Source organism: Varroa jacobsoni, unplaced genomic scaffold (assembly GCF_002532875.2).
Source record: "Varroa jacobsoni isolate VJ856 unplaced genomic scaffold, vjacob_1.0 scaffold_61, whole genome shotgun sequence".
NCBI lineage: Eukaryota > Metazoa > Arthropoda > Arachnida > Mesostigmata > Varroidae > Varroa > Varroa jacobsoni.
The window spans coordinates 77635-91596 of NW_019212963.1; the positions used below are offsets into that span (position 1 = coordinate 77635).

At 39.9% G+C, this 13962-nt stretch overlaps 1 protein-coding gene and 2 long non-coding RNA genes across 4 annotated transcripts in view; 2 read left to right on the forward strand and 1 right to left on the reverse strand.

Annotated features, from left to right (window-relative positions):
* LOC111261385 (uncharacterized) overlaps window positions 1-13962 on the reverse strand; it is a 29653-nt gene that overhangs the window by 10029 nt on the left and 5662 nt on the right. Inside the window, exons 3-4 of one of the 2 annotated variants that reach the window (XR_015311433.1) lie at window positions 1974-2257; window positions 1182-1558 (exon numbers count right to left, since the gene is read on the reverse strand). This is a non-coding gene — a long non-coding RNA (uncharacterized LOC111261385). Of the gene's footprint in view, window positions 1-1181; window positions 1559-1973; window positions 2258-13962 lie in introns of those variants that run through there. The other variant, XR_002680937.2, reaches the window with a different exon arrangement.
* Window positions 3491-5362, forward strand: LOC111261391 (uncharacterized). The gene is made up of 2 exons (XR_002680946.2): window positions 3491-3863; window positions 5083-5362. It is a non-coding gene; the product is annotated as an uncharacterized LOC111261391 (long non-coding RNA).
* LOC111261383 (gonadotropin-releasing hormone receptor) overlaps window positions 10969-13962 on the forward strand; it is a 19144-nt gene continuing 16150 nt past the window's right edge. Inside the window, exon 1 of the mRNA XM_022834840.2 lies at window positions 10969-11811. Coding sequence (XP_022690575.1) covers window positions 11203-11811 — 609 coding nt within the window. The 5' untranslated portion in view covers window positions 10969-11202. The remainder of the gene's footprint in view (window positions 11812-13962) is intronic.

Below are 13962 nucleotides of genomic sequence, written 5' to 3' on the forward strand. Positions count from 1 at the left end.
CTAGAAGTATAAACATCTCATTGCAGTCAGTGTAGATTTAAATTGTTTGTCCTGTAACTCGTATCCCGGCTTTATAGATTTACAACTATATATAGGAAGATATTAGCCCGTGTATCCATAAGAACTGCTGATAGAAATTATATGAAAATTCATAGACATTCGCGGTAGCCATATGCACGACAGCTTGATGGTCAAGGTTTGGGATCCACGAGCATCAAAAGGCAATAAATAGCCTCTTCATGTCAACAATAAAATAATCTGTTATCAATGCACATAAAAACATTGCTATAGTATTGCAGAACGAAGCTGGCGTCTGCCTTTTGGAATCGTCATACAATAATAGTAAGACTCAATGAAATACAAACACAGGGGATAACGGTAATCCCAGTGTTCTTACAAAATAATTGTTCTTCTATGCGTTAGTTCCATCATTCGGAACTACGCAAGCAGGATATTCATGGAAACAAACAAACAAAGGTACCCTAGCAAAGCTCGGCAGATGTTCATACTCGCAATAATCAAACAGAACTTCAGCAAAAGGCTGTCAGGCAAAAATGTCGAACCTGCAAATTTGCCTATCCAGTAATACAAAATACAGTACTTTTTTATAATTACAAAAGCGACATGTTCTGTTCTAACGGTTGTACAAAGAGTCCAAAAAGAAACTGCGTTTGCTAAAAAGGGTCCTTTTCTAGTCCAGAAGTCTAGTTGATCCGTACCAGTTAGAATTAGCTGTAAATTGGATAGGCCTATAAAAAAAAAAACACGCTATGTATTTCTAGTGATCTTGGAGGTCGAGGAAAAAAGCTTCTTAAATAGGCACTTCGTTCGACGGCGATATCGCTGCTACATATTGGCCATGGATCATCGGGTACACCTGTATGATCGTTTGTGTTTTATAATAAATTACGATATAGGAATGTTGATATAAAGACTGGTAAACGGCCTAAAAATACATTCGAAATAAAGAAAAAGCGACCCCTGTATTGCGAACGAAGTCTCGCCTGATTCATTCGCAGCTACGGGCCGTTATCCTGGTTTCATCGTCCTAAAGCTTATTCTATCGGAACTTTACTTACGTTAGTTGCGATAATTTTCAATGCAACCTGTGCTGAATGGCTTCCGAGCACATAGAAGGAAAGCAATTGTTTCACGTGTGTTTGCATATAAATAAGTTACAGTTTTGTCGTTTTTACTTGTACAGTATATATTTAGATGTAACAATAATGTCGACTGGACGCGATTTAGTTGTATCTTTTTTGGGGTCCTCGTACGTATTTCGCTTCGTATTCAGCGTATCTGCCTTCTTTCTGCCATGCAGTGTCGTATACCTGGATAAGTGGCCATATGTGATTAATACGCTGACAATGGAGGTACAGACTATGAACTAGCCACAATATCCTCGCTTCTCGTTTCATGACATGTTTTGTTATGTTACCACGCCGGTAAATAGTATCCGTGCGTATTATGCCGTCATCAAAATCGTCGCCCATGACTCGCCGGCATCATGGAGCGTCGTCGACTCCAGCGTTAGACGCCCCATCAACAATAACAACTGCTACGATAGCAAGAAACAACAAATACACACACTGTCAATAATGCAACGCAGCATCCCGTAATTAGCTGTCCATACAGCAATAGATAGAAACCCAGTACCAAATAATTACCACCCTCATTGTTATTGTTGTGGTTGTCGTCGTACCAGCAAGCCATAGGCATCACCCATGATGATGATGATGGTCTTGTGTCGTCATAATCTATAACAGATCCTTTTTTGTGGCCAAACAGGCTGTACACCTCGAAAATGAGAAAAACTGCTAAACAGAAAAAGTAGTACGAATATATCTACAATGAGAACTTCCTGTTTTTTCCAAGTTTTTTCTCCTCGCCACATGTTCTCGTTTCAATCAACAACATCCTCGGAACAATGGACGTAGCAATACAATAATGGCAATAAAACTGTGACCCCTTACTTGAACCTGAAGATCGTAAGTGGCTCTATAGGTGATGAGCGTTTATCCGCTCAAAACGTTGAACGACGCTACTGATGATGGTGGCCATCCTGTCGGTTCTCGTTTTTGACGTCCCGGTCACTTCATCAACCGCTTTACCGATTTCGCTGCGGTAATGCTCTTCACTATGGCTAATGGACGAAAGCACCTATACCCAGCAGTGGGATACCAACCAGCACGCAGGGGCTACTACTATGGTATGAACTGGTATAGTTACGAGATGCGAGGACCGACGTGAGCGATACCTTTCCAAATACAATGGTAAAAAAAGAACGAAGCTAGTATTATTATACGAGGTAATATCTTGTCCAGTTAATAACACAGCATAGGATAATTTTTTGGAGGTTTCCTTTCGGGCGTAAAACTTACGTACCGGTATTAACATGAATATGGTCCAAGGACGTAATACAATCGTAGCGTATAGTTTATACTATAAATATGTTCCGCTGTGTGTGCAATGCGTTTTCTTATATACCTAAGAGCATTTATGAGTAGTTGGGCCTCGATCTACAGTATTAGAGAATGTTTGATATTGTTATTGAAGAGCTGTGAAGAATGTTGGGTTTACTAACATTCAAAATGAGAGTATAACGCGTGCTTCATTGTATCGTATGATCAGTATCTTTCCGTCTGTTATGGTAAATAACATATAGAAAGATAAAGGTTTTCACTAGCGTTTTATTTATCTGCAATAGCGCGTTGACGATGGTAGTCAACATACAAAGTGCTTAGTGCAGATTGATTGATGGAGGTTACACTGGTTGAGCTAATCTTGGTCTGCTTCCCAAGAGCATTTTTACTAGCTTCATCGGAGCATCTTTTAGTAAGATAAGGCGCATTCTAAATCACTACCGCAATTCGCCCCTCATACGTATGGGAATAACGGAAAAATTTACTTTGCACGATTCTCTATATTGTACGAGAGACGTTCATCTCTGTATGCCTTTACTATAAGACATATATATATACACATATATATCTCTCTCTCAGGCTCTTCAGGAATTAATAGGTTTTTTTTTTCTAGAAAATACACAAAAAATACGCAAAGCAAAAAGTTAAAAAGTAACCTTGCATTGGAGACTCCTGCATTAGAGAAAAGCACTCCGCGAGAAAGCGAGCGAAAATCCATTCTAGCAGTATTTACAAACGCACCAAATCATCTGCTGTCTTCTTTTTCTTTGTGTATCTAGCAATACGCTTTGTACTGTATCGTGAAAAACTTATGTTTTACAGAAGTGTACCGTATCGTTAAGTGTGTCCCACCTCGAGACTTAAACCAGCGACTTTTAGCTCTACTGCCGTTTAACATGCTAGCCACGATAGCGCTCTTAACCCATAATGCTCCTTAGCATTGATCACGACACTTTAGTTGCAGCCTTACCTACAATATTTAAGATTACCTAACGGGTGCAGGTTTTTCTATTGTACGTATGCATTACTGATTGTGTTTAGTCGTTCATTACCAGAATCGGTTATCGGCATCCTAACGGCCGCATACAAAAATGCGATGCCTATTTATGTTAGGCCAGACATCGATTGTATCGTCGTCGCAAGCTATTAACGACAGACCGTTAACAACAGTTTAACAATAGGTTACAACCTATGTAGACCAGAAACGGATTGGAGGTTCGATGAATGATGCAGCTGTAGCCCAGTCACAGGGCGAATAATAACGGTGTTGTATGCAAGATGCCCCTCTAATTAGCCCCGCCTGTTAGCATATTTGGCCCTTGCTGTCAGCGCTTGGCATCATTAAGCAACCTTTGTCTAGTGAGCCGCAGCTGTAGCTCGACGACAACGGCCTGTAAATGAGATTATCTACGGACTGCGGCTCTGTCCCAAAATTATCAGGTATTTTCTCTGGATACCTATGATATTAACGTTAATTTTGTTGTTTGGGTATATTCCGTGTGGCGGACAGAGGTTTGTTTCTGTACAGGTAAAGTGTGCGAAAATTATAGTTTAGACTGCGTATGCCTATGTTCTTTTTACCAGAAGAACATAGTAGTAGAAGTAATAATGTTTGTTTGTGTACCATTATGTATCTACCATTGCCATATCTTTAATGAAGTGATGATTTCGTATGAAATTCACATGCAGAACCCTGGCTATCTGAGCACTGGACATTGAGGTGCTGTCCCATAACGCTGCATGTGGTGATATTCTAACCCAGAAACATATGATTGGTGGTTAGGTTAAAAGCCAATCGTAAACATCCCATGGCAGCCCCGAGGCCCGCTACACTTAGACCTATTTTTAATGGCACCAGCAGACGTAAAACTCGAGATATCTAATCAAATTCTCAAAATTTAAGCAGCGCATGCCTCGTGTCGTACTATAGTGTTTCTTTTGTGTGTAATTATAATGATTTTTTTTTTGAAAAGCAGAAATACTTTTTGAAAAAACGCCCAACCCGAATAAACAGGGAGGGTTACATTTACATTATTTGAGACATTTTATACATCGGGATCAACCCAATAAAATCACTGAGTTCGGATGCACAGAGTCAGCTACCCGAGTCGAGACAGGAGGGCTGTTTTTTCAAAGAGATAGTAAAACGCATCAAGGCTAAGGACTGATCTCAAAGACATATGCAATATGCAGAGCTTAAGCTACAGCTCGAGCAGATGGCACTTGATCCTACTGGATTTATGGATGTTTTCTAAAGAAATGTGAAATCCTGTATTGGGTTTTTGAAACGAGTAGGTGTACTTTTTCTGATATAAAATCCAATGTAAAATTGGTCAAGAAACGGCGCAAGCTCATAACCCAATAATAACATAGAAATATATATCCTAACGAATATTTAATATAGGGTTAGATTGTACACTTTGTTTCTTTTATTGGCCGCATTGGCTTCATTCACTTAAAACAGGCACCGGAATAGCGTAGAGCCTGATAATGTAAGTTGTAGATTTTATTACGCACTATGTATAAATTCATTACAAGCCGTCAACCGAGGATATTAGCCGCAATGTATCTTGGTCGACTTCTCAAAACCGCAGTCCACTATTACCTATCTCACGCGAACGACATTGTAAATAATCGGGTGAACCCCTTTCTTTTCTAGGCTACTGTGGATTATTCTAAGAAACGGAGACAAGCTGTAGGTGATTTGAGCGCGATCCCTCTACACGGAAGTACAATGCAGATAAATACTGAATGACTGTCGTAGGATAAACGCATTCTACTTTGGAGATTTTGAAGTTATGCGTGCGAACGAGCCACTAGAAGCGACGGCTGACGTATGCGAAAACATGACGCCTGCAGCCAACTACACTAGATTCTTTTGGGGCCCAGATATAGACTCTGTGGCTCCCCCTTTATTAAATGCAAAAGCACACAACCTATTTGGTGATTTGAGTTTTGTTTAGCATAAGTGGGTGTCATCTCACGGACTTATGACGACTGTAGAGTGCCACAGGGGCTCTCTGATGTGCTGATTGTCGAGCTCAAGCTGGATATAGGTGATACTTAGGTTAGTTTTGAGAAGAGGACTGCCTACAGACACACAAATGCAAACTATAGTTATGAAATCCCGAAAAATACCAGTTGACTTTTTTGTCATTTACGTTACAGCACACGTGTATGCATGTGCCGCGCCCCTCATCACTGATCTTGTAGCTTTTGTAAGTTTAAAATTTCGTCTAGAAGCGAGACCAGCTGTGTAGTTGTTAACTGGATTTTCCCACTTTTAATGTTTGTAGCTAACGGCTGGTTTATCTTAAACGTTTACTTTATTCGAAGATAGGCGTGACATTTAGATGTCAACTAAGCAGTGACGTTCATCTTGGCAGCAGACTAGGCCTGACGAGGGAATCGTATGATAAAAATAACATATTCACGACAAATAAAAGCCGTTCTGGAGCGCCCGGGCACATCTTGAAGAAATGATGATGATGATGATGATGATGATGATTGATAATAGCTCTAAGTTGCAATGATTCACTTAGTTCCGCCCTAAGGCAAGGCTCAAGTTTGCGTATAGGAGGCCTTCTCAATGCGATTATAACTCTAACCAAAAAGCCGATTGACAATCTCTAAACATAGGATAGAGAATAACTTGTTTTCGAGCCATAGGATGAAACAGTGCGACTGTGATCTGTCGCCTACTAGATATTATGTAATCCCTTATTTTGCGTAATCTTTGCTCTCTGTGAGTCAAGCTTTTAAAAACTAATGCTCTGGATTTACAGTCTTCGATCGATTATCATTAGGCAGGCCAGCAGGAGCAACGAGAGCCGGCCTAACGGTTTCTCATAGGGCGTAAATGCTGACTGAGAGTAGTACTTGCGGGCCAAAGCCATAACTTAACGAAGTAGAAACATCCTTGCATAAATATTTCCAAGCACCAGATCATGTAAAACGGGGAACGATCGAGTTGTCTCCAGGTGGTACGAGGGTAGGTAGTTCAGTGATTGGGACAATTGGTTCACCAAACATTTTCAACGAGTTACGTTATTACATAGCCTTTGTGATCCCATTGATTACGACGTGTCGCTAAGTACACGCATCAACAGATTTATCGTAAATATTCTTATCAACTCTATAAGGTCCAGCTGCAGTTTTTCTCTCAAATCAGAGCTGGACATCTGTATTTTGGCAAAAAATTTTTGCACTTCAGTGCTGTATTCAACACGTTTTTTGCCGTTGAAAATGCAGAGCAAGCGATTTGTTGTAGCCAGCGAAAGTTACTCCATCCTTTTAAGCCGATGAGAAAACCTTAAAGCGTCTTATATATACATATATAGTTCATCTTACACGAAGCCCATAACATTTACCGAAACTCGTTTTAAACACTATGATAGAACATTAGGTTTCAAAGCCCGCTATTTTGACCCAGCTTGATACACTCTGGCTTACCGCATTAATATTAAGGACACGCTCAACTGTTCAATTTTTTTTCAAATATATTTTTACCTGCGGACCAAATGCTGATAATTAGGCATAAGCAGGTATAGAAAGCTTCACTGTGAAATATAATAAGCATTAAGTGGGGTCGTAGAGTCATATGGTAGCGATGTATTACTGCAGCCGCAAAAATCTCATAAGCCTAATATATCTACCCATAGTGAGAATGTAAAATCTACAAAGAGGCCTTATGCTATTGTCAGACCCTGTGAATAGGGCGGTCTAGTGCTGCCCGGCATTACCAATGGCGGAATTGAAACAAACTTCGCCTCGGGACACTAAAAAAAAAAGGACGCCATCTTTTCACCTTGCATCTCTGCTGTCTCACAAAATGGGAAAAAACGTTCATATAGGCTCTAGTCCTAGAAAGGCTTGCGAGTTGGCTAAACTAGTCTGCTGATCCTATGTATGCCACGATCGATTTCTGTATACTTTTAATTCCTGCCAACGCACAAAAAGTACGATGTCGTCTCTGGTTAACAAAAGACGATATGCAACATATTGCCCGATGGTGGCCGCGTAAGGTTGCCAAACTGATCGAATATAAGCCAGTTCTCTTCTACAGTTATGTTGTTGAATAGCCATATGTTTTGTAGAGTTGCACACATATTTGCACTGTGCCAAACTCCTTGTCAGGTTATATATAATGACCCCTCGCGTATGTTCTTCTGGGGAAGTTATTGATTAACGACGTTGATACGATCTATGATATAGCGAAAATGCTGACGGAAAACCCATACTCACAATCTTTATATACGGTACCCTGGCCAGAGTGGAACGTCCAGCTCAGATCGGTCTAGTAAGGCTTTTTCTTGATAGTCGTCTCGTTGGCCCTCTCAACACTAAGCCCCAATTACAAAGGCAAAATTTTCATACTAGATGTACGCTTGTGTGGCAGTTCAGCCTTTACCTGGGCCCCGCTTCACATATGCCAAGTCAGTGGATTTTAAACTGATTAAGCTTTTTTCGATAAGGAAAAACAGTAACGTCTCAGTGGTAGTGGACATTGGGCTTTTAACTTGTTTGCCTCCCTTCACAATAAGCAAGTAATTGCGATAATTATAGGATTTAATTATCATTGAAGTAATACACTTATCCGCTTATTTTTTTCTAGTAATCTATTTTCAACAGGACTACGGGAACTGAATAATTTGATGGACACAATTTTGGTGAATATGGTTTCTTCTAAACGGATGCTATGGAGCATTTTCATATGTGCTAGCTTTGTTCTACTTAAATCTCAAAAAAACAAAACATGCCAAGAGAAATATCTAGACATTTGAAGCTCTAGCTAGGGCAAGATTTAATAAGTTTAGAGGGTAAACATAGGCTTCTAGTTATATTGGCGTGATTCTTAAAAATCGTGAGTTTGATGTTTCGCTTTGTCAATAACTTCGATTACTGCAAATCTTTATGTCCTGTTTAACGTTAAAAAACTGCGAACACAGATATTCCAAACGATTGACAGGCTAATTCACTACGCCACACAACGTAAACATAGTTCTACCTTCGATGTCTTAGCTCGTATTCGTATGTACCCTGAACTTTCAATTTTTCATATTTCCCGAAAACGAACCCATAAAGCTCGAGGAAAAGTTACCACAAGGGACTGGTCCAGCTCGAGGAGGGAGTCATCTACCATAGAAAACCCAGCGAGAAAATGTTACAGCTTGCCGAATGACACTGCTAATTCAGGTTCTAAGCTGGAAAGTCTGAGAGACTTTGAAAATGTCAAACGGTTCCACAGAGGCCGTAGGCTGCCTTTTAGGCTCGAGTTTTATTCTAGCAAAGCCTACGATACGATAAACAATATTATTTTAAACGTTGGTTGGAACTATTGCCAGATCAAGCCATCCTGATTCATTTAGAATATGTTTTCTTAAAATTTCTCAAATAGTGCAAGAATTCTAATTTCGTTAGCATAAAATATACATAGAAATTCAAATATACTCATTCGACCGTCTTTTCTTTCTGTCTTTTGCTTTATTACTCTGAAAGTCTCAAAGGTTTTTAGGCAGTGATTACGAGTGTAGTCCATAAGCAATCTAATAAATTAAAATATTTCAGTTTTATTGAACATTTTTTTGGTTAGAAATACCATTCAATATCAGGGCCTATTTTTATTTTTCTAATCGCCTTTGCCCACCAAGAAGCATTTAATATTAGGAAAAAAAAGACGTACGTGATTGAATGATAAGCTCTTCACAGTCGACCCAATTGATACATCTACCGTACAATATTCGGATCTGCCAGTTAGCTGGACCCCAAATCGAAATGAGCAGATAGCTAATGACAAAAAAATAGTTATCGGAAATTTTTTCCGATAGTACAACAGGTTAATACCTTCTTTACGAGGAGCTCGTTTTTTATTGGGTTAAGGAGACCGGGGGCGTCATAAGTGCCAGAACCCTCAGGCTTATTGCAAATTTTGTTGGCTGAAATATATTTCTTTAAAAAAATGTTTATTCCCGCTAAAAATTATTCCGCCCTTAAAAATTCAAAGGAAAATCAAGTTAGTCTTTATGATTCGTTACAATGTAATCTACATTTATCGTACTTGGCCAGGGTAACTAGAAACTTTTCTAAGAAGAAATAGAACTAGCTTACACTGCTTGGATACTGCTGACTTCTTTCTTTGACGAGCTCCGATCACGAAAAAACGGGTCGTTGGAATACCAGTTATCCATAGAAACTCCACGCACTGGCTTTCTTTATTATTTTAATAAACAGAATTTACTGTACAAACAATCAAGCGTAAAGTATTAATTGATAATTGCCAGTTTACGGCATATAAAACATCCTTGCAATAAAGGGAGACGTTTAACTTGAAAAAAGGCGTTACCTAGAGGAGAGTGACATAGCTTTGGTGACTACGAAATATTCCCTGTTGTTTAGCTTTTAGTATCGTGTATCTCGATCTCTTAGAATTTGCGTAAAATTTGCTAGGGTCTAATTAGGACTGCGACAGGCCTCATCTCTATCACCAAGGCGTATTGTGAGATACTACTATCGATATACTGAATTTACGAGTTATCTTTGAGACCGAGTTTATTGCACGTGCAGCAATTACTGCATATTTTATAAATCGCTGGGTTCGAATCGAAGGTCGTTGGGTTTTCTTGTGGCTACGAATAACAGGAAGTCGAACGTATAATTTCTCAAAAGTATGTATCAGTATAAACGTAGGCAAGTTTTTTATAAACAACAGTTGCCGCCTGCATGTCATAAGTACATAGTAAAGATTCATTCTGAGAACGAATTTAATGCAGAAATAGGTTAACTTTTCATGCTCTTTCAGCCCCTCAAGCCAATCTATCATTAAGTAAATTACGGTAGCACCCGGAGGCAGACCTCAATGTTCCTATGCGTTGTTGTTTTCTTACTGTAATCGTTCCTGACAAAGGTTTAGCATTTAAGGAATGTTTTTAACATTTTAGCCCATACGTAGGCCACAGGATATTAAACACTAGGCCTCTTCTATTTCTCGGCGAAGAAGAGCCCTACATCTGTCTACACGTTTGCAGTAGTAATATTGATCGCATGACTAACTTTTCCATTACCGGAACAAGTCTGCCCTCGCAGCAAAACGAGGCACCCACGCAAGCGGTCGGAAGCCCTTACAGGTACGTGGTCATATACATACGAGAATATATATGGAGAAGTCCATTATCCGAAACAGATTGCTATATCCGGTAATATCTGAATGGTCACCGATTCCCTGTGATTAGGATGTATACAAATGGCAACCAGCACCCAGATTGAGTGTGGCAAAGACCTCATGTAGATCGAAGCCATTGTAATTCTCCCTGTAAAAAGTCTGTCCTTTCCCTCGCTTCAAGGAAAGGGAGCTTGAGCTCTCTTCCAATATGCGATAGGAAAGCTCGAACCGGGAAAATACTAGCCGGTAAGAGGACGCAATCTAGGCCAGAATGCAGACCAAGAAATGTCATGGATACAATATTTTGGCGTGGTACTTCCAAGGACACTAGGCGTAATCGTCAAATCACTCTTTTCGAGGATACGGTATGCACTATCGTGCGAGTGTCTGTGTGCGCAAGGGCATCTTCGACGAAGTAAAAAATAAGTTCTCGTAAACTTACACTGCGCCGTCCATATAATGACTCGTCCAATCGGTGCGCTATAACCAGGCTATCAGTTAAGCTCTACACACCAACGCGTCGAATACGTCTAATATATTGAATAGCGCCTCATCAAAAACAGTGGCACCGTAGGAAAAGTTTAATCAGGTTAAACATTTGCGGTCACTCGAGCCCACCGTATGGATTCATCGCACATACATCCGACCAGGCTGGAGATTATACAAAACTACCAGTTACCCGACTGTACCCCAATAAGCTCAGGGTCAGTATGCTTCTCGACAGTCAACGAAAGCACGATGCCAGCCGGAAATAAGGCAATCATCCTCGAAGAACAGGCTCATCTAGAGAAAGCTCCCCAAATGACTCAATGGGTTATAGTTCGTGTCGCGGTTTTAACTCTAATCGGCGGGGTGTCCTTACTCGCAAATGCAATGGCGTTGGCCTCGATTTTTAATATGCGACAACGTCGAATGTTATCGCATAGTTCAACCTTGTATATGATTCTAGCTCATATGGCTGTTGCAGACCTTCTAGTGACCTCTTTTTGTATTGTGGCCGAAGCCGCTTGGACGTACACGGTACAATGGCTCGCCGACGAGTCCATGTGCAAATTCGTCAAATACATGCAAGTGTTTGCCCTCTATTTGTCCACTTTCATCCTAGTAGTTCTTGCATTAGATCAACTGCTTATTGTGCGCTATCCGTTGCGGCGGGACGCGAATATCGCTTTGATTCGAAGAGTGATCATTTCTGCTTGGTTATTTGCTGCCCTTCTTTCAGTACCGCAGGTTGGTATACTACCTACTTGTGAAAAAGATAGCGAGGGTTAGGGCTTTGCATAGAATGAATTTTTTTGTCAAATGAAAAACTCTGGGGCAGTTAGGCGAATTAGCTATCCAGGTAGAAAAGATCGGTGTCATCGAGGACGTAAGGGACAATTTCTCGAGGCTCAAGCTCTAGCACACGCTACTCTGACAAAGATATTCAGCTAACTCGAACACGAAAAATGGCTGGTACATTTTGTATTGTAACTGAGCTCCTTTGTGTAGATAATGGTTTTTCAAGTTTGCCTAGAATTGAGCTAGCCTTTCTATGATCTCCAGGGCGATTTAGGGTTTTTTTTTTTGTTTTTCTTTCTTTTATCTAAAATTTGCGTGTTTGATTAAGGACATAGTCATCGAATCTTAGAGAGGACTATTTTACCGGTTGGCCGATGCTTCGTCCAACGTTCATCGAGGTGTCTCATGATAGAAAAACAAATATGTATGTCGACGGATAATTATAATATTCCACCATACTGATTCCAACACCAGACTTCGAAAAAATATTTACCTGTAAAGCGAGACACTCGAGAAACCTTTGATGATACCTAAAAACTAGGATTCGTGGTACCTGTTTCGCTACGTTAGTCTAGCTGGAAATGTCAGGAGATCAAAAAATGTAAATTGGCAATTTTCTTTATGAAGTCAGGCAAAACATTTTACAGTTTATCCTAAACGGCCACCTACAGTTTCATATTCAAAGAGAACGATGTCTATTTTATTCACTTGAACAGTTTACAGAGACATAGTGCTATACACTAAACATGCTCGATCATTACGATATACGAAAAAAACTATGTTAAGTCTGCATCTACCGCTTCGATTACGGAACCAACCGTTGTTTGGCAACGCTAATAGAATTCTAAGACGTTGAAAAATAGAAAAACGCCTGTCTCTATCCAGATAAAGCTAAACATACGAACGAATCTTACTCCTATAGATATACGGCTGTCAAATTGTATTAAGTTTTATACATGTATCAATCGTAAAAACTACACAATCGACTATTCTCATTCAGTACATTGCAGCCGAACGAACCTTTACTCAGCAGCAAACGCACACTTCTATCTCTAACATATTAGATTAGCTCAAGAGCTGTGATAAACACAAAAAAAGAAACTAGGACTATTTTGCGTTGTTTGATATACATCAGAGAAACGTCAATAGGACTGGCGGTGAGAGGTGTGGAGTAAACCGAATTCAGCTGTACATCGGGTCTGTCTGTCTGTCTGTCTGTCTGTCTGTTGCAATATAGACTTGTTAAACTTTCCCTCATGTTGCATATATATGTATATGCATATATACTGATTCGATTCTCATTATAGAACCCTATATATATACTCAACTATAGAACTGTAGGCGAAGCATCTTCTCCTAAATCAGTGGATGCTTCAGTGATACAACTAGGCCATCAAATTAGTTCCAGGCATTCATATGACCCTGCGAAACGTCTTTGTTATGGTCGAGCTGCTAGTTTTTAGTAGTCATGTCGTTCAGTAATGGTTTTAATATTCAGCATAATAAAATACCCATTTTTTTAAAATGTTCTTGTGTCTATGTATGTATATATATATGTATACATGGTAGTCTTTCTGATGCCGTAATGGGTAGCGTGCTAAGGTATGAAAAAACACTTGACGCTCGGGGTTTGGATCTTAGCGCAGACATAATTCGTGTCGTATTAAAAACCAGCAGTGGGATGAAGTACCTAACGGTGGGACCGAACGTAAAACACAAACCATGCTATAGGAGAGAAATAGGCTTCCCCAAACCTCGTATGAACTGTTAAACAGTAAACATGCGTTTGTTGTTTGTTAGTATTTCGTATGAAAAATCAGAGTCGTTTTTCTAGTCGGAGATGAAAGAAGTAAACTGTCTATAGCTACACCAGCTCTGGCTGTACAATCAACTATGCATGAACTGAGTTGGAAGCTGCTCAGAGGCATTTCATTTCATTTCATTGAAGTTTGGATTCACGGTTTTTAGCAGGTTTATACTAGCACGATATCGACAAGAACACAGAAAATTCCATAAATGTTAATAAGGACTATCGCGGACGATTTGACGAAATATCCACCACCATCACCACCACCACCACCACCACCACCATCATCATCA